This window comes from Natator depressus, chromosome 1 (assembly GCF_965152275.1).
Source record: "Natator depressus isolate rNatDep1 chromosome 1, rNatDep2.hap1, whole genome shotgun sequence".
Classification (NCBI taxonomy): Eukaryota; Metazoa; Chordata; order Testudines; family Cheloniidae; genus Natator; species Natator depressus.
The window spans coordinates 155704424-155731798 of NC_134234.1; the positions used below are offsets into that span (position 1 = coordinate 155704424).

Here is a 27375-nt window from a genome sequence, read left to right on the forward strand (position 1 = left end):
AGGGACCTTTATTTGCAACAAAGTGCATAAGTAAGTGCTTAGCTTAAGCATTTGTGAAGTCTTGTTCAAGTCAATGGCACTTAAGCATGTGCCTAAGCGCTTTGCTGAACCAGGGCCAAAAATGCAAAAAAACAGGAGAAAAGCATGAGTTCAAGAACAATTGCTCAAAGGTTAAAGAATTAAAAAACACCCAAAACAACCCAAAAAGATTAAGCATTGTGCCAGAAACAAAAATGCAAACAAGACGTTGATGAGAAAGAAGACATTTGTTTGTATGTTTTGAGGCTTATTTTAAAAAAGGTTATTTTGTTAAGCAAGTGAGGTATGTACAGTACCACCATGTTTTGTAAAAAAGTTAAAAAAGAAAAATTCAGAAGAACAGTTACAGAGAGGTTTAATAAATACACATTATAAGAATATACAGTTTAAGTCTATTTAACCTTTATAGTCCACATAAACATCTCTTTTATAGAAATTCCCTTTAATATTATTGTACATCTTACAAATATTCACCAGAAGCTTGTCTTCTATTGGAAGGAGATTAAAAACTGTCAGATCAAGAAGAAACAGTGTATTATGAAAACACTAACACTTGCACTTACAGGATAATATAAACCTCTGAATTTCCTCTATCCAATTTACGGCCAGTGTGTGGGGTCAGGTTTGTTTTTTTTAAAAACCATATACTTTGGCTCTGTACTTGGACTGCAACATTACTCTGTTGACAGATTTTTGGTGCTATGATTAAGGTCCTGATCCTGCAATGAGCTCTGGGTGGACAGACTCCCTGCTTCGGCATCCAGCCCCATTGAAGTCAAGGGGGGCGCCTGAACTCAACACCATTTCAGGATCAGGGTTTAAACCAGGATCAATTTTTTGTTCACCCATTAAAAAAAAAAAAAAAAGGAACTAGTGCTAAAGCTTCAGTCACAGATGAGACCACGCCTTTGCCTTCCCAATTAAAAATAACCGGCAACTCCAAAGTAGCCGATCGACTTAACAACAAAACAATTTGATGACGTTTGCTCAACCAGTGTATAACGCCCTCAGAATCATTCGAACGCCTTACAGGAAATGCTTCACCTTAATAAGTCTCTTTGTTGTTTGAGTATCCTTTTCTGACAACCCCAAATGAGCAAAACTCCGCCTCCAGAGAGCCAGTGTAGGCTACTTTTTTACAGTACATTGTAACTACTTATGTACAAGTTCCAATACATTATACATAAAAGAGCAGAATGCTGCCCTTGGGAGTTTACGGTGTAGGATCAGTTAGTGCTGTAGATAAAGTCTGATAATATGCTCAGACCACTTTCTTACTGTTTCAGGATATTGAATAGCAGTGAATCTGAGCCAGCTGCTACCTTCACATAGAGTGTGATGACCTTATCTTTTAAGATGTGGCATAAATAGGCAACTGGGGATGGATCACTTGAGGATTACCTGTTCTGTTCATTCCCTCTGGGGACCCTGGCACTGGCCACTGTTGGTAGACAGGATACTGGGCTGGATGGACCATTGGTCTGACCCAGTATGACCGCTCTTATGTTCTTAAAGGACACTTTGCTCACAAATGCTTTGCTAATACCATTGGCACATTCCACTGCTGGAGCATCTGAAGAGAGTTCATTTTCTTTTTTGTGCTCTATTCTCAAATCTCCTTGCATTTTGTTAAAAATAAGCAGTTTAAAGATTTACGTAAAATATCCTATCAAAATGAATCAAAAGGCACTTGGTATTTCTCTTTTGGCTCAGTTAAAGCATACAGCTAGCAGCTTCCCAAAGCTTCTGTCTCTTCATGTGATAAACAGTCACCATCCTGAGAGATTGACACATGTACAAACAGGAAACAAAACAAAAACAGAAAACAAAAAAACTTCACCAGGAATTCACCAACTGAATTTCTCAATCCTCTCCTGGTAAATGTGCAAAATGCTCCACAAGACAAATTTCAAATACAGAATAATTTATTCCAGTCTTTTGAGGGTGGAGTTTTGATCACACATGAAGACCTTAATTCCATGTCTGAGATATCATAATTCAGTGTTCTTTAAACCTGTGAAAGAATAGCTAATATGAGAAGTTTGGAAGCAGTGCATAACAAAAGATCAATAACTTCAAAGTGCTGTCCACATTCTTTGTTATACACTTTCCTATTCTATGCTATATTTATAGATGAGGGACCTGATTTTGATTTCACTAAGGCCTGGTCTACACGACGAGTTTAGGTCGAATTTAGCAGTGTTACCTCGATTTAACCCTGTACCCTGATGAAGCCCTGATGAAGACATGATGAAGCCCTGATGAAGACATGATGAAGCCCTTTTTTCAACTTAAAGGGCTCTTAAAATCAATTTCTTTACTCCACCCCTGATGAGGGGATTAGTGCTGAAAATCGGCCTTGCCGGGTTGAATTTGGGGTACTGTGGATGCAATTCGATGGTATTGGCCTCCAGGAGCTATCCCAGAGTGCTCAGTCGTGACCGCTCTGGACAGCGCTCTCAACTCAGATGCACTGGACAGGTATACAGGAAAAGTCCTGTGAACTTTTGAATCTCATTTCCTGTTTGGCCAGCGTGGCGAGCTCACCTGCACAGGTCACCATGCAGAGCTCATCATCACAGGAGACCATGCAGTCCCAGAATTGCCGAAGAGCTCCAGCATGGACTGAATGGGAGGTACGGGATCTGATTGCTGTATGGGGAGATGAATCCGTGCTGGCAGAACTCCGTTCGAAAAGGCGAAATGCCAAAATATTTGAAAAAATCTCCAGTGGCATGAAGGACAGAAGCGATAACAGGGACCTGCAGCAGTGCCGCGTGAAAATTAAGGCGCTCAGGCAAGCCTACCAAAAAACCAGAGAGGCAAACAGCCGCTCCGGTTCAGAGCTCCAGACATGCCACTTCTATGATGAGCTACATGCCATTCTAGGGGGTGCAGCCACCACTACCCCAACCCTGTGCTTTGACTCCGTCCAAGGAATGGGAGGCAACATGGAAGCGGGTTTTGGGGCCTAGGAAGATGATGATGAGGAGGAGGTTGTAGATAGCTCACAGCAAGGAAGCAGAGAAACCACTTTCCCCAACAGCCAAGATCTGTTTATCACCCTGGACCCAGTAACCCCCGAACCCACCCAAGGCAGGCTCCCGGACCCTGAAGGCGGAGAAGGGACCTCTGGTGAGTGTACCTTTGTAAATATTATACATGGTTTGAAAGCAAGCAAGCGTGTTTAATGATTAATTTGCCCTGGCATTCGTGGCCAGTACAGCTACTGGAAGAGTCTGTTAACGTGTCTGGGGATGGAGTGGAAATCCTCCAGGGACATCTCCATAAAGCTCTCCTGGATGTACTCCCAAAGCCTTTGCAAAAGGTTTCTGGGGAGGGCAGCCTTATTCCGTCCTCCATGGTAGGGCACTTTACCACACCAGGCCAGTAGCATGTAGTCAGGAATCATTGCAGAACAAAGCATTGCAGTGTATGGTCCCGGTGTTTGCTGACATTCAGACAACATCCGTTCTTTATCTCTGTGTTATCCTCAGGAGAGTGATATCATTCATGGTCACCTGGTTGAAATAGGGTGGTTTTAGTAAGCGGACATTCAGAGGTGCCCGTTCCTGCTGGGCTGTTTGCCTGTGGCTGCACAGAAATCTTCCCCGCTGTTAGCCACACGGTGGGGGGAAGGGTGAAGCCATCATCCCAGAGCATTGTGTGTGTGTGTGTGTGTGGGGGAGAGTTGGTTAGTTGGGTTTCTGCTGCACGTGAACCCAGAAACCACAGCCCCTCCTTTTAAATCGCCAACCCATTTTTAATGGCCAACCCAACAGCTACTTCGTACGGAAACGAGGGCGTTTGAAACCATTCCCACACGTTATGAATGTTAAAGAAGCCAAAAGACTGTGGCTTACCATGGCTGCTTGCAAGCTGAATTCTGCTGCCTGGCCCTGTGTGAGGGATCTCTCACACCAAACCAGCATACCCTCAATAAGAGGCAAAATGCGACCTTGTAATGAAAGCACATGTGCTGTGTAATGTTAACATCAAGGTTTACCATGAAAGAATGTACCCATTGTTCTATAAATTGTTCTATAACTACCACTCTCCCTTTTTTTCCTCCACCAGCTGCATATGTTTCTCCTTCCCAGAGGCTAGCAAAGATTAGAAGGTGAAAAAAATGCACTCGTGATGAAATGTTCTCTGACCTCATGCTGTCCCCCCACACTGACAGAGCACAGCTAAATATGTGGAGGCAGACAATCTCAGAGTGCAGTAAAACACAATATGACCGTGAGGAGAGGTGGCGGGCTGAAGATGGTAGGTGGCGTCAGCTAGCTGAAAGAAGGCAGGAGTCAATGCTCAGGCTGCTGGAGGATCAAACTCATATGCTTCAGTGTATGGTTGAGCTGCAGGAAAGGCAGCAGGAACACAGACCACTGCTACAGCCCCTGTGTAACTGACTGCCCTCCTCCCCAAGTTCCATAGCCTCCTCACCCAGATGCCCAAGAACGTGGTGGGGGGGCCTCCGGCCACCCAGCCACTCCACCCCAGGGGATTGCCCAAGCAACAGAAGGCTGGCATTCAATAAGTTTTAAAGTGCTGTGTGGTCTTGTCCTTCCCTCCTCCACCACCTTTTCCGCGCTACCTTGGCAGTTATTCCCCTATTTGTGTGATGAATAAATAAAGAATGCATGAATGTGAAGCAACAATGACTTTATTGCCTCTGCAAGCGGTGATCGAAGGAGGGAGGGGAGGGTGCTTAGCTTACAGGAAAGTAGAGTGAACCCGGGGCGGGGGGGGTCATCAAGGAGAAACAAACAGAACTTTCACACTGTAGCCTGGCCATTCCTGAAACTGGTTTTCAAAGCTTCTCTGATGCGCACCGCGCCCTCCTGTGCTCTTCTAACCGCCCTGGTGTCTGGCTGCACGTAATCAGCAGCCAGGTGATTTGCCTCAACCTCCCACCCCGCCATAAACATCTCCCCCTTACTCTCACAGATATTGTGAAGCACACAGCAAGCAGTAATAACGATGGGAATATTGGTTTCGCTGAGGTCTAACCGAGTCAGCAAACTGCGCCAGTGTGCTTTTAAACGCCCAAATAAACTTTCTACCACCATTCTGCACTTGCTCAGCCTATAGTTGAACAGCTCCTGACTACTTTCCAGGGCGCCTGTGTGTGGCTTCATGAGCCATCGCATTAAGGGGTAGGCTGGGTCCCCAAGGATAACTATAGGCATTTCAACATCCCCAACGGTTATTTTCTGGTTTGGAAAGTAAGTCCCTTGCTGCAGCTGTTGAAACAGACCAGAGTTCCTGAAGATGCGAGCGTCATGTACCTTTCCCGGCCATCCCACATTGATGTTGGTGAAATGTCCCTTGTGATCCACCAGTGCTTGCAGCACCATTGAAAAGTATCCCTTGCGGTTTATGTACTCGTTGCCTTGGTGCTCCGGTGTCAAAATAGGGATATGGGTTCCGTCTATGGCCCCACCACAGTTAGGGAATCCCATTGCAGCAAAGCCATCCACTATGACCTGCACATTTCCCAGAGTCACAACCCTTGATATCAGCAGCTCAGCGATAGCGTTGGCTACTTGCATCACAGAAGCCCCCACAGTAGATTTGCCCACTCCAGATTGATTCCCGACTGACCGGTAGCTGTCTGGCATTGCAAGCTTCCACAGGGCTATCGCCACTCGTTTCTCAACTGCGAGGGCTACTCTGATCTTGGTATTCTTGCACCTCAGGGCAGGGGAAGCAAGTTACAAAGTTCCATGAAAGCGCCCTTATGCATGTGAAAGTTTCTCAGCCACTGGGAATTGTCCCAGACCTGCAACACTATGTGGTCCCATCACTCTGTGCTTGTTTCCCAGGCCCAGAATCGGCGTTCCACGCCATGAACCTGCCCAATTGACACCATGATGTGCACATTGCAGGGGCCCGTACTTTATGAGAAGTCTATGTCCATGTCCTCATCATTCTCGTCACAGTGCTGCAGTCACCTCCTCCTTGCCTGGTTTCGCTTTTCTTGCAGGTTATGGTTCTGCATATCCTGCTGGATAATGTGCACGGTGTTTATAATGCTCATAACTGCCGCGGTGATCTGAGCGGGCTCCATGTTTCCAGTGCTATGGCGTCTGCGCTGGAAAAAGGTGTGAAACGATTGTCTGCCGTTGCTCTGACGGAGGGAGGGGTGACTGATAACATGGCTTACAGGGTTGGCTTACAGGGAATTAAAATCAACAAAGGGGGTGGCTTTGCATCAAGGAGAAACAGAATGGCCCCCTCAAAGTTAGAACTTAAAACCCTGGGTTTAACAGGCTGTTGATTTCACGGAGGGAGGGAGGAAGGGGGGAGAAAATGAATACAAAACAAATCTGGTCTATTTCTTGTTTTGATCCACCTCATTTATCTTTATACATCTTGCTGGCAGCAGACGGTGCAGTACAACTGCTGGCCATCGTCATCTCCTGGGTGCTCGGCAGAAGACGGTGCAGTATGACTGCTGGCCATCGTCTCCTGGGTGCTCATTACAGTACGACTGTACAGTACAGTGCAATATGACTGCTGGCAGGACTGAATCGCCATGAGACAAAACATAAAAGGGAAATGACCTGGCTGAGTCACCCCCATGTTTGCCCAGGCACCCCTGACTGACCTCACCGAGGTCAGCTAAAAGAGCACCTTGGAGTATGGTGACGACGGCTACCAGTCATACTGCACTGTCTGCTGCCAAAAGGCAATGAGCTGCTGCTGTGTAGCAATGCAGTACCATGTCTGCCAGCACCCAGGAGACATACGGTGACGGTTACCTGAGCGGACTCCATGCTTGCTGTGGTATGGCGTCTACACGGGTAACCCAGGAAAAAAGGCGCGAAATGATTGTCTGCCGTTGCTTTCACAGAGGGAGGGAAGGGGGGGGCCTAACAATACGTACCCAAAGCCACCTGCGAAAATGTTTTTGCCCCATCAGGCATTGGGATTTCTACGCAGAATTCAAATGGGCGGCGGAGACTGCGGGAACTGTGGGAAGTTGACGGTTGCCTCGGTACTGTGGACGCACACAATCGACTGTATAAAAATGCTTTCTACAAAACCGACTTCTATAAATTCAACCTAATTTCGTAGTGTAGACATAGCCTTACACTCATTTTACTTTGTATAACTCCACTGATTTAGTGGAACTTCTCTGGGTTTACTCTGGTTTGAAATCAGAGTCACCCTTTCCTTCCTGCCAACTTCTGAAAAAAAGTACAATTTGAGCTATTAAAATAAATCCACCCCCCAACCAACCAAAAACCTCATATTGCCAAGTTTCACACTCAAGAGTGAAAAATTAAGAGGGCCCCAACCTTTGGAGAAAACGTACAGAGAACGTGACAGAGAACTCAATTTTCTCTACTGTTTTAAAAAATAGTTCTGAAGAAAGAGTTTCATGATTTAAAGAAAAAGAGGTTACTCTTTACAATGCAGAGAAAACCGGCAGATTAAGGTACATGCACATAAACAAAGAATCCGTGATTTCTGCAAGGAGAAGGAGCACAAAGGTGGAGAGGCCAAGAATGACATATGAAAACATTTAATCATCATATAGAAAAACACAAGAAAGACTTACAAGGTCTGGTCCATCTTACACTGGAGTTCTTTTCGTATAAGACGGAGTAAGAACTGTACAAAAACAAATCTGGGTTAAAAATCTAGACAGGTGAACCACTCACCTAAGTTTTCAGTGTCAAATGCATACTGCAACTCTGAATTCTTCATTTAATGTTATCCCAGTTCAACTGAATGGAAACCCATTATATTCGCACATGTTCAGTCAATGGTTGGAAGATGAATTTGCACCACTCATGTGAGAGGAGCTAAATCAAAGTCTTTCTCTGAATCACCAAGGATCCAGAGGTTATGCAAGGACTGGAGCTGATGGACATTTTTCAAATTAGGACGTTTTTGCAGTCCCACCCCACATTGTGACAAAATTGAAAAAACAAAACCCATTGTTTTTTCAAATGTTTTTTTCTCTCCCTCTCCCTGCAAACCTCTTCCCCCCTTCCCCCCCCCCCGCTTCTGCCCACCTTTTCCGTGGCAAAGTGGGGCAGAGGGGAAGGGGAAAACTGGAGAAAACCCCCATCCCCCCCAACACCTCCGCCTCCAATTTCCAAACATTTGGGATAACTATTTCAGACAAAAAAATTGTTCCACTTCTAAATCTGTGGGATGAAAAGGAGTGAAATTCATGGTGATTATCCTCCCTGCCTCTCCATTTTTTACCAGTTCTAACAATAACTATTTAATTATTGTACCGGCAAGACTCTGACGAGATCAGCAGAGGGAGCCCAAGACTGCAGGAAAAATGGTAACTCTTATACCACCGTTGCTCTGAGACTATGGCCTGGTCTACACTGGGGGGGAGGGGGGAGATCGATCTAAGATACGCAACTTCAGCTACAAGAATAGCGTAGCTGAAGTCGACGTATCTTAGATCGACTTAGAATCACTTACTTCGCGTCCTCGCGGCATGGGATCGACGGCCGCCGCTCCCCCGTCGACTCCGCTTCTGCCTCTCGCCCTGGCGGAGTTCCGGAGTCGACGGCAGAGCAATCGGGGATCGATTTATCGCGTCTACACTAGACGCGATAAATCGATCCCCGATAGATCGATCACTACCCACCAATCCGGCGGGTAGTGTAGACATGGCCACACATTTGGGTCTAATCCTGTAAGCAATTAAACTTACTCAGGTCCATTACTGACTGCAGGATCAGGCCCTTTATACTTATTGTCATAGGTATACCGATTAATACAGTCCTCCATTAAGAGGAAACAGAAGAGTGATCTTACAGATGATGTTTGATGAAAAACCCATGCTAAGAAAATGTCAGTCTTCCATGTTTTCTGGCTAATATCAGTGTGAACCAGTTACAACTATTTTTAGAAGTGAAGGCTGTGATTTTCCAAGGCACCTATTCCCCCTTTACACACCGAATTCCAATGGGAATTCAAGGGCCTAATTCCCTCATGCACTTTTGAAAAAAAAAATCAGTTTAAAATATAGATCTTAAAAGTGCTATTTGTTATATTGGGGGTGAGGGGGGAAGGTTCCAATAGCTGGATTTATCGCCCTGACAAGGAATTTACCCACTGGCTAGTAGAAATCCTTGCAGTACCAGTAATGGCTGAGTAAAGAAGCTATGCAATCATTTATAAACACACATTCATTCACTTGGAAACATCTGCTTCCCACTTGCTGGGTTCTGTCATCTATGATGGAAAGGGACATTCAGCTCCTTCAAAAGAATTGGATCTTGTACCAGTCCATAGCAACATGAAAGCAGTTGCTTTTTGAGACAGCCCCTAATATCGGGATGTCTGGTCGCCCTACCTTCCCTGCATGTACGTGACTGAATTCAATGGAACTGTATGGCATATGGGACTGTCTTTGCAGATCAGAAAGGAGAGATGGGGCCTGATTCTGAAGAGTCTAACAAAAATTTAGCTCTTCTGTTACCACCTTCCATCAAGTGATACCAAAGCACTTTACAAAGGATTAATAAATGAAGTTTCCCTAATCCTCTCTGAGGTGGGTCAGTATTGCCATCCTCCCTTGGCAGAGGGGCAAACAAGAGGCACAAAGAAGTTAAGAGATTTGACGAAGGGCATTCAGGAAGTCTGTGGCAAAATTAGAAACAGAATCTAGAGACTATATTTTCTGCTGCTGTAAAACCACTGAATTTAATAGAGTTACACCAGCAAGTAATTAGTCCACAGATCTCCTGACCCCTTATCTTTTGCCTTAAACACCACAGAAGACAATCTGCCTCGATAAGATAAAATAGGACAAGTCAAAAACAGCCTCTTTTCAGATGATCCCAGCCATTACACTTTTATGTCAAATAGGAGAAAGACATGATGGACATCCAATTGGAATATGTGACGCATTCGGTTGCACTACCATGTGATACTGGTTCTGTGGCAGTGCAGCAAAATGTGTTACTATTTTAGTAAATTGGCATTTCTGCTTCAGTGCTGCCTTTAAAGAGAAAAATTTTTGCTTCCAACTATGTTTGTGGCAATCCCTTTGGTGAGCTACTGCATACAGATATCACCCAGTGAAGCTAATCGGTTCTCCGGCTTCAAAGTTCAACAAGAATTTCAAAATGCTCATCTTAGCTCTTCAAATAAAAACAAACAAAAATACCTCTACAATATGAATGGAAACTTCCCACTCAATAATAGAATATACAAATCACAATGACGGGAGGAAATTTCCATTTTAACATGAAGGGCTTTTTAAGAAAGAAATCTGGCACTAAATGTTTTATTTAGACTTACTAGTAAGGCAAATGCATCTGCCACCATTAGCATGTAAAATACATTATTCCAACCAGAGGGAGAGATGAGACCAGCTAACAGAGGCCCTAAAGCAGCACCTAAAATACAATAGTGATAAAACATGTTAAAATTCTGAGATGGAAACATTACTAGTTCCAATGACAAGATATTCCGTGTTTGGATATATTACTCAGTTTCAACCTTCATAAAAGCAAACCCATTTTGGCATACATTTGTAAGAGGATCCATAAAGTTTATAGACAGTATATATGGCTGCAAAGCTGCCATAACACTGGTGTATCCGGATGGCCAGTGGATGATTCCCCTTGGTTAGAGGCATCTGCAGATTGTGCAGGTCTACCATGGTGAATCTTTGCCTCCCTCACCACTGCTGGTGCAGAGGGCTAACCAAGGCATCCTTGATCAGGTGCCCAGAACAGCCCCATGGTGTATACTGTTCTAATTTGTGCTGGGGACCAGCCCACCACCACCAAGCCTGGGGAAGTACAAAGGAGGTCTAAAGCCATCTTTGCCCATGAAGCACTCCCAAAGTGATGCTGAGTACTAGCCAGGTGTGACATGGAGAGAATCCAGCTTCACAAAGAGCCTGAGTTGATTTTGTAGCACTGACAGTTGGGGGGCGGGGGGGAGGGGAGGGGAGGGGAGGAAGCCATCTTTTTAAATGCAAACTGCGCACATGTGATGTGCAAATCATTGAGACCCAGACATCGAACTCCTTGTTGCCAGCTTTAGTCCCCTTTCAGAGCAGAACTACATTGTAATTCTTTAGCACCTAGAGCCACAGAAAGCCTCCTGCAGATAAGGCAGGCAGCTTCCAAACAATAGCTTACCTACAGAACCTGTTCCATCGATGATAGCCGTAACTGTGGACAGGGCTCTTGCATTTCCTTTCAGACTTTTATGGGTACCCTACCGTGACAAATACTCCATTCAGAACCATTTACAGATGAGCCTGGGAAATGGCCATGCATCTGCCTCATGCTCCTGGCCTTTCCCATAGAAAAACATATCATGAAATAATGGACAAATACACGTTAGCATGAACTTTACCAAGTAGCCTTAAATAGGTATGGACAAGACCCTTTTATCATTGCCTAAAAAAAATAAAAATAAAAAAAAATCGCCCATGACCAATCTATTTTAATGATGTTCTTTATAAATAACCCTTTCTATTCTGCACGCAAGGTGTTCAGGCAGAATGGGCTGCACTTCAAGCCTGCAATTTTTCGCTGAAACTGCATAGTGGTCTGTCAGTACAGCCACTGTTGATATCAGAAAGCTCTGCAGAACAGAAGAGAATCACTAGTTGGACAAGAATACTAACAAAGCTAGAGTATCAATGATAAAAGCCATATCAAGGCCCACTCAGCAGGTTATTGAGTCAAAAGGCACCAAAAGGAAGTAGTTGTGAAGGCCATTTTCATTAGGCCAGTTATTCAATAGGACTGCAGAGCAAAACTAATGATCACAGGAACAATTTTATAACTTGGTATATAGGAGACTTGAATGGCTCAGAGGATTGTTAAGAAGACAGAGCCTTTCATTTACTCAGGGCACTGAGGAGAATTCAGTCTAGGTCACCAGTCACCTAAAGTCATTAGTGTCAGATGGTTGTTCAGTGACATACTAGAAAATCAGTTGGCAGTTTCCGTCCAGCTCCCAGAGGGCAGGTGTCTGCGTGACAAGATCCTACAGTCTAGCTGCCAGTCACAGCAATGAGACTATTGATTGAATGGAACTGAAGGGGGAGCTCTCTCTCAACCCTACAGCTCCCTTTTGATCACTAAGGAGGCACAGGAGGAATGCTGAGGTGGGGTGTGGATTTAAATTCTGCTGCCTTTCCTGTACCTATTCTGCTGGTGAAGGGCCTCACTCTGTAGGGCTCTCACCATCCAGCACCTTTCAAAGCAATACATTTACCTAGCATTGAAAAGCAAAATTGAAGAAAAAGGTACCCAGGGCAATGTTTTCATGGAGCATGTGCTGCAGTCAGACCACAAGCCTGCAGGGCCTGGTGTGGCGGGGCAGCAGGGCACACAGGCTGACTGGGGTGCAGTATATGCGTGAGTAGAGGCTAACATGAGCACAAGGAAGGACAAGCACGAGGTAGTATCCTCCACACCTAATGGAGAGAAGTCTCCAGCCCATTGCACACCTGATCCCTTACTCTCAAAGGTGCAGGGTAAAAAAAGTGCTGGATGTGGGTGGCAAATGGCAGTCTAAAGAGACATGGCCTTAATGTGCGTGCTGAGGATCACACTTAAGTGTTTATCTAAGAGATCCCCTCTTTGATCTCCTTACGAGGCAGGAGTGATTTGGAGGCCACTCATCTGTATTAATACAGGGTTGAGTTCTTTAATGCTCCCCATCCTGCTCATTACTCTTTACCTTGTACACAAAAGTACAACACACACACACACACACACACACACACACACCCCACATCTGTACTACACAGAATTGAGCCCTCAATGCTTTACACACATTTACTACTCGTCACAGAAACCAGGCTTTCCCCCGCAAATGAAGGCAAATGAGCAGGACTGTCTGCTAAATGTAAAACAAAGAGCCAAACTCACCAAGTCAGCTGAGACCGCAGTTGTGATCAGTGCATAAGGACCGTTCACCAGGGCTCCACTGATAAGCAGCATAACTGTTGGAAATTCGATGAAGAAAAGTAAACATGAAGTTTCCAGAATTTATGTTATTTTCCATCACAACCCCACGTGATGATCTAGACCTTGATCATTCAACATATTACATATCTTTAATAAATGCAATGTAACTACAAGAGTATATTCATGGGAAGTACAATTTTGTACAAGTACAATTTTGCTTCAAAATGGCTAACAAGGCTACCAGGGAAAACAAGGGTAAAAAGCCATCTCAGTAGTAATGGACAGATTTAAGCACAAAGGAGTGTTTGCTTTCAGCACAGTGGAGAACATGACTATGTCCATCACCAACTCTTCAGCTGCTTGTGCCTTTTAAGACTGTAAACCCTTCTGGGTGGAGATGAGTCCTTTATCGGTTTGTACAGGGCCTACCACAATGGGGCTCCAAAGCTCAACAGGGCCTTTGGATGCTTGTGCCATACATACAAAATCTCACCACCAGCACTGCCTTCACATTTCAACTCCTCTCCTTTTGTATTTGGTAGGAGGCCACAAATAAACTGAATTTATCCAAACAAAAGGTCAAAATCGCATCCCTTTAAGTTTATAAGAGAATCTTTAATAATTTCTGATACTTGAAAGAGGGAATCAAGCATTCTCAGTTCCAGGTACAAAAAACAGTGTTATTCACTGGTTATTCAGGGTTCTCACTCCTCACCCCCACTCATTTCCTGACCATGCAAAAAGAAAAGCCCCTTATCACGGCCTCAGGGAGGCAAGAGCATTTTCATTGATGCATGCTGTTCTATCAGTTTTTCTTGATTAAATTCCCTCTCTCCCATCTCAACTCAGTCATGCTTATGGCACCCAGAGATGTATCCTTTTAACAATGATTCTAGTCTGCAATGAGCCAAAGATTAGGACTCCCAACACCATTAAACAGAGTTATCCGACAGTGTACATTTTGGGGCACTGGGTCAGCTCAGAGGTGCATTCTCCTTACAATTACATGCCTCTATTTGAGCTTCCTTACAGAAATATTTGACTACCTAATTCCTAATAATTCTCTACACATTATCAGCATGCTTCAGTCCCCAATCCACTTGAGGAATATTTTTCCTGACCCCTAAAAATGCAAACTCACAAAGATATTGTTCATTTAAAATAAAATTGGCCATTGAGTTCCCAGGATAACGTTTGTGGTTTTATACATATATTTCCTGTTTCCCCCTAGTCTTTCTCTCTCCCTTCTGGTGTTTGAAAGACTCGAGCAAACAGGGAAAATGGTGAAACTTGCTGTACAACATACAAATGTATAAGCTAAAACTGGACAAGACTTTTAAAAAAATGGTTTTCTTCTAAGATGCTTCAGTGGTTACTTCTAACAATAATAGGTACAACATTTGCAGAGAGAAGTTGTGATTTTTAAGGTAATTATGTTCCTTTCTGCTTCCAAAAGGAGATCAAACTGTTCCCATTAATTCAAGAGTATTTTGTCGTCTTTGGATTTCCTTATCTCCCTCCCCTGACAAGGGCTCTCCAGATTCATCAGTGTTTGAGGCTGAGAGCAATGAACTCTACTCCTACTTTTAATCTGCCTTTCTGTAAAGTCAAACAATGGCCCAGATCACACTTCCAGCCACTCTGTGCATGATTCGCACCCTCCTGAATGGCAGGGACACCATCCTCCCCTTCCTAGGGTATCGTCCTCCTTCCAGGCCCACAGAGAGTCTCTGGAACTAGTGACACAGCTTGGACGAGGCATTAGCTTTCTAGCAGAAGTCCTTAAGTGGAAGGGAACCCACATTTAAGGGCGTGTGTGTGTGGGGAATCGCAGGGGCAGCAAGGCAATGGAAGATCCTGGGAGCGTGACTCCAGTTCAGCTGCACGGCCAGGGAGTTTGATGGGAAGCCCTAGAGAACATCCCCCTACAACAGAATGGCTGGGGAGAAACTCTGCAAGGGGAACCACACAGAGAGACCTCCTTCCCCTCAGCCCATTCTGTCAGACTGCCCCTTTTGTGGTACAATCTGTCTAGATGCAATTCAGAGCTGGTCAAACAAAGGTGTCCCCCCCCCCTTCAAAAAGTCTCCTTTTCTCAAAATTGGAATTTTTTTTGGTGAAAATGTCTTAGTTTTGTGTGCTCGTCTGTCTGTCTTTTGGGGGGAGGGGGAGGGCTCTCAGTTCCCCCCCACCCTTTACCAGCAATGAAATGGATAAAAATGGGGATGGGGGGAGACGAGAAATTCAAAAAGCAAAAATTAAACATATTTAAACCAAAAAGTTTTTCAAATTTTTTTTTATGAAACATGTTGAATGGAGGAAAAATATCATTTCTTTTTGAAACCCCTGAAATAAAAAGGGCTTTGAGTTTTCCAAGATTTTTGTGAATGAGGTTTTCCATGTTTCGACCAACTCTAATGCAATTATTTTTCCTGTGGCCTGAAAGGAAATAACTGTGCTACTGAAATGCTGTTCCTGGCTCTTTTCCTCAGGGTGGTTCATGGCCTCTAAAGAGGCTAAGCAGAAATCCAACTGACTTCACTGGGAGCCACAGGTGTTCAACACCTCTGAAAAGCAGACAATTAGTTTCTAGACTTTTCCCCCAGAAAAATCAGTGTGAATGGAACAAAAGTAAAAGAAAACTAAGTCCAGTTAAAAGCAGGCAGAATGTAATTTAAGTTCTCACCTATGGTAGCTTCTAGGCCCATTTTACTGATTGCAGAGAACATGTATAGCTGTAATGGATATGAATGGGTAAACATTTAAGTAGTAAAAAACAGAAAAATAAGGTTTGATTCTAATTTCACGCTTTTACCAGCATAAATTCCCACTGAAGCTGAGTGAGAGCAAGTTAAGGCCCCTGCGCTTCACAGAATTGTAGGTTTTCACACACACAAAAAATCACCTTACTGTCACAACATGAAAAATACTAGTTGTCTGTGTGATGAAAAGTTGTTTGTTACTTTTGGTGCTGGAGACCCCAGGCATGGAAATCACAGTCAATTTCCCCATGCGGCTGCCTGTCTCACAGGGGTCTCATAGAGATAGCTAATTGATATGACCATAATTTTTTAACCCGTCAGACTTCCAAATTAAGCATAGCACAGAGTTCTGCTGATTCTGGCAAGAGGAGTGTATGCACTGTAGAAATACACTATAAAAATCACACTGTGCATATGTGGCAGCCAGACTCCTAACATTAACAGCTCAGCAATTTTGATTATTTGGTGGCTGTTTGAAATCAAAAAGACAAATCACTTGCCCAATTCTGATTCAGAATTGAATAACTAAGTAAAAGGAGTGCTGAATGTGACAATTTTTCATAGAGTCCTGTAGCTTATGACGTGCCAAAGAATGGCGTATTTAATTTACTAAAACCAGCCCAAACCTCTGTGTTGGCTCTTGTGCAGAGACTTTTCAGAGCCACTTTCATCCTGGGGTGAATGGTCAGAGACTGCCGAGAACAGGAATCTCTACTGGAAATGCTCACAGAGCCTCACCCACTCGCACAGAAGGGCACAACTAAAATAAGGAGAGTAGATCTTACAGCAGGTGCTGCTAGCAGTAACATCATTCCACAGGTTGAAGCCCTTTTTTCCAGTCTATCTGATATCATGCCTGCCAAAATGCCACCTGAAAAAGAGACACATTAAAGAATAAATAGGTTATTTTATGCAATATAATTGGACGTATATTTCCCCAAAGTTACAGCAATCCAGTGTAATTGTTCTAAACGTATGCTTCTGTTATAAACACACACAGAGCATAGGACGGAAAATCTAGTTGAGCTAGTAGCTTTGTCATCATCATCATCTATGCCACAAATGATTCGACTGAGCTGGACAACCGCAACGGGCACTGTAGTCTGCCTCACTGGCTCCTTCTGAGGTCATCTGTACACCCAAGATGATGTCATTGGTGGGGACATCCAGGGTATTGCTGTGTCATTAGTAGAGTGGCTCACCAGCATTTTCCAGCTGGTGTTTTGGAACCCAACTGCGTCAAACCAGCCTCTGGGGTTGAACCAATGAATTGAGGCCTCCATCTCCTCTGGAGGAAGAATAAGCCTAGCCTCAACACGTAGGATTTTATAGTCTGACCATGACAAAAGAGCCAATCATCATAAACCCTGTGTCCCATCCAAATTCAAGTGTAAGATCCAGAGGTATGCCACCCACATTTACTGAGCCACAAATCACTTGGTAGGATGTACCAGAAGCCATCTTGTGTCTGCTTTCAGTTAATACTGGATACATCCTTTGGCTACCCAGGCAAGGATGCAGTAGAGATTTCATCTTGTCTCCTCGTGCTGCCCTGTCTGCCTGTCTCCTCGTCTTGCCTCTTGTCCTATATCTAGATGGTACGCTCTCTAGGAAAGGGGCCTCTTTTTTTGTTCTTTGTTTGTCCAGTGCCTCGCACAATGCGGTTCTAAATTCATGACTACGGCTCCTGGGTGCTCCTGCTATACAAAATGAAACAATAATAATAAATCCATTTCTCATCAATGCGTTAAACCCAGAAAATAGCCTGCATCAGGGAGAGAAAAGACCCATGGATCGATATTCTGCTAAGCATGTGGACGGCAGGAGAAATAACCCCCAAATTACAGAAAAATACTTTTGAAGTGCTCGTTCCTATTACATTTGACCCAATTATTATAGCCCTTTTGCAATAATTTTTCAAGTGCACTTTTGTTTTCCCAACTCTTCCATAGTCTACTATCCCCCTCCCTCTTTTCAAAGGGCAGCCCTCACAGCAAAATGCCCAGTTGTATGTTTTGCACGGACGCATCTGGGTCCCCATCAAACTCTACAAGTAGCTATGTTGGTGGCTTGGATTTGCAGCCGAGTGAGATTTGTGTTTAGACTGCTGAATAAAATCTCTGTTCTTGTGGGTGCGAACTTGGCTTGGTCTACACTTAAAAGAGGTCAACATAGCTATGTTGGTCCGGAGTGTGAGCAAGCCCACATCCGACTGACATAGCTATGCTGAAATAACCAGTGGCGGATTAATGACTTTGCCGCCCCTAGGCCCAGAAATAATTGCCGCCCTCTCCCCCCCGACCTCACCTCTGCTCCGCCTCCACCTCCTCCCCTGAGCGCGCCACTGGGTCCTGCTTCTCCCCGCCTGCCAGTGCTTGTGCGGGAAACAGCTTTGCGAAGGAGGGGGGAACAGGGGGAACGCGATGCGCTCAGGAGAGGAGGTGGGGCTGGGGCGGGGATTTGGGGAAGGGGACCAATAGGGGCAGGGAGGGGGCAGGGAATGGGGGTGGGGAAGGGGAGGAGTTGGGGCGGAGTTGGGGTGGGGCCAGGGGCGGAGGGCCCGAACCGGCACCGGGGGAAGCAGCCTCTGGCTGCTATTATAAATTTGCTGCCCTAGGCCTTGTTGGCCTAGGCGTTAATACGCCGCTGGACATAACCCCAGTGTAGACACAGTTATGTCAATGGAAGAATGCTTCAGTTGAAATAGAATCAGAATAATAGAATTACAGGACTGGAAGGGACATCGAGAGGTCATCTAGTTCAGTCCCCTGCCCTCATGGCAGGACTAAGTATTATCATAGCTACTGTTGTTCCAGGAGGCGGTGTTCTTAAAGTGATGGAAAAACCCCTTCTTTCCATGTAGGGTTCCTCTACACTACAGGGTTATGCCACCATAACTACAGCCATGCAGCCACACTGGTATAGTCTCTAGCACGGTGATACACCTACCTATGCTTGCTTTCAATTGCATGGTGTGAAATTCACTTCTCCTGCACAGAGCCTGAGTGGAGAGGACTAGTGAAGGTGAAATTCAGGGCCAGGCTGGAGCAGTGGCTGCAACCCCTTTCTGTCACTTGCTCAGTGTACTGGGGCCATTACATCTACATAACTCTGGATCCAGTGAAACCTCTTCCAGTTCACCCCAATCACTGCCCTCCACTGAACTGGCATGGAGACCCCCTCTGTGGCATATGGAAGGGGGGGGGTGCAGAGGAACTGCAAAATTGGCGTAGTTCTGCTATGCAAGGGTGAGGACAGGATACATTTTTGGGGTAGAGGTGTGGTGACAGAGGGGAAGAGAGGGGTAAAGGGACAGGGCCAGAGGTTTCTATGACACTAGGATCCTCCAATCTTTCTTGCACCAGGATCACATAAGGGGCTGTGGATTCATTCCCCAAGACCTGCTACTAAGGCTGGTCACATGACATACGATTTGGCTATACCGTCCCCATCCTGCTCCCACTGGAGCCAATTTTGCCATTTTCTGGTGGATGCAAGACCAACCCCCAATTTCTTACTAAAAGAGTAAAACAGAACAGCTGTGTGTGCTACAGATTTTCTAACCTAGGTCTGATTAATAATAGTGTGTTAAACTTACCAAAGATTCCACCCACATCAAACAATGTGGAAAGATCCCCAGCTCTTTTTGCATCAAGATGCTCTGACAATAAAGGCAGAATAAATCTGAGTAGAATAGCCTCTCACTTCAAAACTAGGAGAAATTTATTCATTTTATTTAGATTTATATGTAAAGCCTGGTCCACAGACAGCTTTTGCCCCAGAATAATTATGTTAGCTAGTGGTGTGATTTTTTTTTACCCATCTAGTTACAACCAGTACAACTTAGCGTGGGTGCCGTTATAATGGTATAAAGGTGCCTTACCCCAGAATGGCTTATTTACAGGAATAAGCTTTACTGGTATAAATACCTGTATACTGATATAACTGTGCCCATACTAGAGGGGCTCATACCACTTGAGTTAAAGTGGTAGAACTTGTGTGCTTACACAAGAATTTTCTGGTTCATTAGCAGCAGTCTTAAAAATAATCAGAGCATCACACTACTAGTAAGTACCAATAAGTAATGCTGCTTTGTTTCAGAAACGTGCTTGGTACAAACTAAGGCCACATAGGGAGTCTAATCCTGAAGCCCTTACTTACGTGACCAGTATCACTGACTGGCTATATTGTGTTGGTTAAACGCAGCCTGGAGTAAGGAACAGTGCAAAGCTGCAATGCCCCAGGAGCAGAGGGAGGCAGAATGCCTACTTGATCACCTCAGCATGCAGACGGACACCCCTGCAACTAGATTATAAACTATATCCAATGAAGACTGTGTCTTTGTATGTGTTTGCACAGTGCCTAGCACCACGGGGCATCTGAGTGCTACTGCAACATAGGGTGGGATATTCAAAAGCACCTAACGGAATTTGATGCCCAATGCCCCAATGTTCATATAGTAAAACTAATTCTATTGTTTTTAAACATAAAACTTATTAGCTAATCTACTCCCTTCATCAAACCTATTACCACAGAAGTACTGGTTACTAGGAGGGCATACTGTGCCCTGTCAAAGGACGTAGTGAGTGTCCCTACTGCACACACTTCCCTACAGGCATTCTGCCTGCCTGTCTCTTCTGGTCATGAGGCTGTGGATTTAAAAGCCAGAGGATAGCCCAAAGAATATGAACTTCTCGGGGCAGTATGCCTTCCTCTATGTTCTGTATCGCACAAAGCACAATGATAGTGATGATCTAATAAAATAAATAGTAATAAAGTCATTCCTCTGTGCAGCTTATTAAGCTCTTTGGGATCCATCAGGAAGTAAGGCACCATTATAAATATATGATTATTACAGGGTTTTTTTAATGAAATATTTTTGGCTGGTTCTCAAGAGCCAAAGACATCACAAAGACTTGCAATTTTCAGAGAGAAATCAGACTCTTATTTTTGTGGTCACTATCTCTTAATTCTCAGTACATATCATTGACATATAGTAAACGGCAGTCTTTCAACTCTACTAGGGCAACCATAGCTTAAAACAAAAGTAGTCATGTTTATTTTCACGTGACTAGGCTCATCATAGTCCATGACACACCCCACACTGTTCCTCAGACTTTCTTGTCAACTGCTGGAAATGGCCCACCTTGATTATCACTACAAAAGGTTCCCCTCCCCCTGCTCTCCTGCTGGTAATAGCTCACCTTAAGTGATCTATTATGGTTACAGTGTGTATGGTAACACCCATTGCTTCATGTTCTCTGTGTATATAAATCTCCCCACTGTATTTTCCACTGAATGCATCCGATGAAGTGAGCTGTAGCTCACGAAAGCTTATGCTCAAATAAATTTGTTAGTCTCTAAGGTGCCACAAAAGTACTCCTTTTCTTTTAACTAAATACTTGTTTTCCTCCCACAGATACTTACCTACGTTTGTGATATAGAGTGGAAGCCAGAAAAGGAAAGTGTAACTGACCAGTTTAGCAAACAACAAACAGAGAGAGAATTCTATGACTCCCTAAGGTGAGAAAAGAAAAAAGAAGAACAAGGTTAGTACCTAGACATGTGTTGTTGTTGTTTCTTTGCTTCTGTTAAACCACACCATGCAAGCAATCTGCAAATGGCATCTTAATCCTTTCTGTCTCAGGAATTTCTCCCTTGAGTCTTCCTGTTCTAGAAGCATGAAGCTTGTGATCAAAGAAAATTGCAGTATTCTACTTGTATATCTTTCTCTCTCCATGTAACTGTACTGAGCTAACCAAAACCAGAATACTAATAAGGAAAGATAGAGCTTATAACCACTTCAGAGATTGACAGTGATTTTCTATCATGTTACATGCATCTTCCCTTTTATAGAACTGAGCTGGCACATACTGTTGTAACCTGGGGTGTTTTCCCCATCAACTTAAATTGGGCCAGGATTTCACCAATGGTATTTATTTCTTCAAAAATCCAAACAGTCCATATGGTACATGGTCTCAAAGAGGTGCCTAGTTAGGACTCAGCTCAGTAAAAGTGGGTGCTTATTTAACATACAAGTCTCAGTATTCTTTTACCCTATTGCCTTAACTGAGAATTCTATGTAAGGTTCATTTATTATAAAAACACAGCTGAAGTGTATTTGACTGCCACATAAACCTGTTCCTGTCAATCCTTCCCCCACCATTTGCCATCTTCTGGCAGTAGTTTGGGGTTTTACACAGTTTTAAGCCCTTGCTGTTATGTTACTCCTGCAGGTGTCAGTATGGATTGCTGGAAATTCGCTCCCCTACCCCACCCATTCATGCTTTCCCGTCCCCCTCAACACCCTCCCTCCCCCACTAGCCCACCCACCCACACCTTGCTGTATTTAAAGTGTTATTCATTCCCACTGGCAAGTGACGGAGAAGTGGAGGGGGAAGAATCAAGACTCAAGGAGAAGGCAGAAGAGGATATTTTAGATACTATATCAGGATCTGGTTATGGTTAGAATCTAAGGGTACAGGAGGGTAGCATATAGAGCCAGGAACTCTTTCCTACATTCACACTGGCCCAATAACAGTTCAGGCTGGATTTCATTTGTGTTTCCTTGAGCAGAGCTATTACCCTGAATTTGAACAAAGCCCCTTTCCTTTTATCCAGCTGCCTGAAAGGTTGAGTTGCAAGATGCTCCCCTACATAAGCCATAAAATGTGCTTCCAAATTAGGAGCTTTTGAAAATGACAATCATCATTTATGAACCTACTACTGATGGAAGTCATCTGCCTGAAGAAGTGATGCCATTTGTGACACTGGCCAAAATTAAATCCTACTGTAAGCAGGTACAACTTTACTGACTTCCGTGGCGTTATAGCCTGCTTACACCAGGGTAGAACACAGTCCACTGACTCTACGGAAGATGCAGACAGGAGACTAGGTAGAAGTTTCCATCATATTTTAACAATTGTTGAATTCATTTTTCACTTTAAAACTTAAACAAGATAGGCAGCCAATTAATGCAGTGAAGCCCTGATGTAATCAAGTGCTTTCCTTTAATAGGTACAATATTATTAACATTTCATAATGTACATCAATACAACTACTCCAAATATGAGGACAAATACACATACAACAGGGGGTAATGGGCTATACAATATATTATATTATATACCAAATTCATATAGCTCTACTTCAGACTTCCACTTCACACCCACTCATCAAAAAGCAAAACCAAAACACATCTGACAAAAAAAGCACATGCACTGAAGTTCAGCTTGCTCATACCGGATGAAGAGTTCATTACACATAAGGTTTCAGAGTAACAGCCGTGTTAGTCTGTATTCGTAAAAAGAAAAAAGAAAAGGAGTACTTGTGGCACCTTAGAGACTAACCAGTTTATTTGAGCATGAGCTTTCATGAGCTACAGCTCACTTCATCGGATGCATCCGATGAAGTGAGCTGTAGCTCACGAAAGCTCATGCTCAAATAAACTGGTTAGTCTCTAAGGTGCCACAAGTACTCCTTTTCTTTTTTCTTATTACACGTAAGGATATCACAGTATCGCCGAACCACTGGGACTAAAGCTGGTCAGAAATCGGAACTTTTGTCCTGCAGGAAATTCTGATATTTCAACATTGTTTTTTTGTCTCAAAACAGGATGAAAAGTCAAAATTGCTACATTTTTCAGAGAACGAAAAGTTCCAAAAAATTTCTATTTGGAAACATTTTGTTTAAGTTTGACATTGAACTGCATCTTGCTGAGCTGCTAGTGCCTCAAAGGAATTGTAGTTTGGATGCCTCATGACCCCATTCTCCTCTATGAGCCAGATTCCTCAGCGAAACTACATCTCCCATGATACACTATGGCAGTTCAGCCAGACAGGAAACTGAAGAGCATCATGGGAGATGTAGTCCAGCTGAGAAGCCTGACCCGGAGAGTAGAATGAGGAAGACCTGAATTACAACTTCAGTGAAGTACCATGGTAGCTCAGGTGGATGCAGATTAAGATTGAAGTGACTCAAAAACATTTTGATTCTGTTCAATAAATGGAAATATTTTGATTCAGATCAAACCTACCCCAAAGATTTTTTCCCCCACAATTTTCCATCGTGAAAAAATTCAAGAAAAAAGAAATCAGTAATTTTGTGAAAACTACATTTTTCCATAAAAAAACCCCCCAACAATAATAATTTAGATACAAAATTCCAAGTAGCTCTAACTGGGACTAGTCTGTTACCTGAGGTTTCAAGGAGCATAAGAAGAGGTGCTATGAAAGGACAGTTCTGTGGCCACTGCAGAAGAGGCTGTAGGCATTTCAGCTACTCCCCCTCCACCCCATATAATTCAAGGTTCCCTCTCTGATCCCCTTATTTCTCTCCCCACATTCATAAATACTGTCCCATTATGTTAATAATGTCATCAATCTCTTGGGTTATTGTCAAGGTTCCTTCCCCACTTTGAACGCTAGGGTACAGATGTGGGGACCTGCATGAAAACCTCCTAAGCTTACTTTTATCAGCTTAGGTTAAAACTTCCCCAAGGTACAAACTATTTTACCCTTTGCCCTTGGACTTTCGCTGCCACCAAACGTCTAACACCAGTATTACTATTATTAGGAAAGAGTTCGTTTGGAAACGTCTTTCCCCCCAAAATCCTCCCAAATCTTACCCCCTTTTTTCTGGGGAAGGTTTGATAAAAATCCTCAATTTGCGTAGGTGACCACAGACCCAAACCCTTGGATCTTAAGGGCAATGAAAAAAAGCATTCAGTTTCTTAAAAGAAGAATTTTAATAGAAGAAAAAGTAAAAAAGAATCACCTCTGTAAAATCAGGATGGTAAATACCTTACAGGGTAATTAGATTCAAAACATAGAGAATCCCTCTAGGCAAAACCTTAAGTTACAAAAAGACCCAAAAACAGGGATATCCATTCCATTCAGCACAGCTTATTTTCTCAGCCATTTAAACAAACAGAATCTAACGCATATCTAGCTAGATTACTTACTAAGTTCTAAGACTCCATTCCTGTTCTGTCCCCGGCAAAAGCATCACACAGACAGACCCAGACCCTTTGTTTCTCCCTCCCTCCAGCTTTGACAGTATCTTGTCTCCTCACTGGTCATTGTGGTCAGGTGCCAGCGAGGTTATCCTAGCTTTTTAACCCTTTACAGGTGAAAGGGTTTTTCCTCTGGCCAGGAGGGATTTTAAAGGTGTTTACCCTTCCTTTTATATTTATGACAGTTATGAAGTGTGCGAGTGCTAGTTATACAGCTTAAAACATCAAGAGCAGGTTTAAACTTGCACTCACTAGTTTTTTGAATATTTGTAAATTCTAATATGTGATTCATTAATTTATTCAACTTGCTTATTTGAGCCAAATGTTCCCTTTTTCCTGTATCCTCTCTTCTTTTGAATAGGACACCCACTTTGTCTTATACCTTATACCCCCCGATTTCTGACATCCAGTCAAAACTCAACATGACTGAATAGAATACCAGTTTTGAGATGGGAAAACCAACTTTGTCCACTTCTCCATTTAAACGGTCTAAAAATCAGAATCCTGTAGGGCAAAAGCCAAGGCACAGTAGAGTGGATAAGACTAATGCATGTACTCACAGGTATTCGCAAAGCGCCTATGAAGCTTACAGCTGACATTCTATTTCCACCTTCCCCAGTGACTGCAAAATTATGGTTCAGTGACACTGTGCAGTTCTCTCTGTCTTGAAGCAAACACTGCATCGCTGGATCCTACAGACAGTTTCCCACCACCACAAAAAGAAAAGTAAATACATTAAAAATGTATGTATCAAACAACCAAGTCATTCACATGTCTTATGACTTTACTTTTTGTACTACAGAAAGTGATTCACTGATTCTGAAATCTTTAGTGAAAGAAGTACTATTGTTTAGGGCTGAATGCATTTACTTCTGAAGTCAAACCACTACAGTGTCTGTATTGTGAGCAGATTTCAAATTGCAAAACCACTACACATCATAGCGTGCCCTGAATGGAACCCAGCTATTGGAGATGGACTTATTTCTTCTACTTTTCAATGGCTTCTCCCCATCCACCATTCAAATGTGGTCTCACTAGTTGGAGTTGAAAACACTTCTTGGTTAACATACTGAAGATATCACTGACATTACCTGGCTTTTATATAAATATTAGGCTGATTTTTCAGAATTTCTGTCCCTTGTATCTTCACATTCATCAGTTTAAGTAGGGATCATTTGTACTGTTCAGGTATGCGTAGCATATGCTTAGTTTTAAAAGACTCATGAGTTTGTTTTGTTCCTCACCTCCAGTTTTCAGTCTCACTCATTCGTGCAGTGACACCTATGAATTAAATCATTATCATCGAAGGACTAGATTCTGATATTTTACACCGAGTAGTACCTTACTCCACCTGACTTCAATAGCAGTGGCACCAATTACAGGGAGTGCCGGGGGGAAGTGAGAGCAAATCCCCCCCCCCGCCCGCCAAAATGCTTTTTGCACTTGCTCAAAGTTCCATAGGCCATGGGGCAGGAAGGCCATGGCCCAACCACCTTTAAGCAGCTGTCTCATACTAAACAACTACAGCTGCTGCCAGAGAGGTCTGGACCCACACCCCAGCTGTGTAGTCATGTTGCCACTAAAGTTTGATCTGGCCTCCCCTTTGTACACATGAAGGGGTGGCCAGGCCAGGTTTCAGTGAATGGTGTTGCAACCTGGACCATAGGGTTACCACGCCATTGAAATTTTGGAGGAGCGGCGGAGCGAAATGATGTGGTGACCTGGCGCACCAGGAGCCTCTTCCTGTACAGCAGAGTGCAGGGGAGCCCACCGAGAACTCAGACTGGCTCATTCACTGTGTGGTAAGAGAGGGGTACACTCCCTGGCTGAGGGAAACCTGGGGTCCCTTTAGGGGGAGGGGGTTGGGTAGGGACCATAATTTGATCGTCCTCCCTTGGAAGTATCTGATTTGGCACCTCTGTTCAACAGTGTTGTTGGGGTAAAGTACTATTCAATATGAATAGGGCTTGGAATCTGTGCCTAAATGCAGTAAGCCAATTAGCCAGAGATTACATTCAACCAAAACCTCTCATGTGCTTTCCCCTGAATCTTGGGGAAGTTCAGACCTAAATCCAAGATTCACCACTCACTTCCATGTGTGGTGGCAGAAATTTTGGACACAAAGCTGTCAAGGTCCATCAAAACTATTTTGCCAGCTTGTAAAAATGAGAGGTTCAGTAGTTGTAGCAACCCAGTATTTCACCTGCACCCTGTGGCCTGTCACACTTTAAGATGACCTAGCAGTGCTTCTCTTTTTAGCTGCAAGAGGATTTTAATGTACGTTCATCCTTCTCCTAACTATCACACATTTATATTAAATCTTGATGAAGAGCTTAATACTACCAGGTTTATTTGAATCTAAGCTTTATTTGAATCCTAGGAAACGCACATTAACCCTAACAGATTTGACAGCAAGCATCCCAATGCTGCTCAGCCAGTGTCCGTCTGTCATGATCAAGATGGAACACCTCTCAGGGTGAAAGGATAAAGTCTCCTTATCCATTCAATCTATAGCCTCTCCGCACAAACTGACAAGAGTGCCCATTACTGAGAATTATGATTAGAGCTGGCAGAGCAAATTACAGCCAACAGTTTATTTTCAGATTTCAGCTCTTTGTGTTTATGAATTGTCCAA

At 43.6% G+C, this 27375-nt stretch overlaps 1 protein-coding gene across 1 annotated transcript in view; it reads right to left on the bottom strand.

The window, feature by feature from the left end:
• Positions 1 to 469: 469 nt before the first annotated feature.
• SLC37A1 (solute carrier family 37 member 1) overlaps positions 470 to 27375 on the bottom strand; it is a 55975-nt gene continuing 29069 nt past the window's right edge. Inside the window, exons 10-19 of the mRNA XM_074969507.1 lie at positions 25301 to 25432; positions 21155 to 21245; positions 19326 to 19388; positions 16513 to 16598; positions 15652 to 15700; positions 12927 to 13000; positions 11178 to 11256; positions 10327 to 10424; positions 7610 to 7662; positions 470 to 2053 (exon numbers count right to left, since the gene is read on the bottom strand). Of these exons, the coding sequence (XP_074825608.1) occupies positions 2038 to 2053; positions 7610 to 7662; positions 10327 to 10424; positions 11178 to 11256; positions 12927 to 13000; positions 15652 to 15700; positions 16513 to 16598; positions 19326 to 19388; positions 21155 to 21245; positions 25301 to 25432 (741 nt within the window). The 3' untranslated portion in view covers positions 470 to 2037. The remainder of the gene's footprint in view (positions 2054 to 7609; positions 7663 to 10326; positions 10425 to 11177; positions 11257 to 12926; positions 13001 to 15651; positions 15701 to 16512; positions 16599 to 19325; positions 19389 to 21154; positions 21246 to 25300; positions 25433 to 27375) is intronic.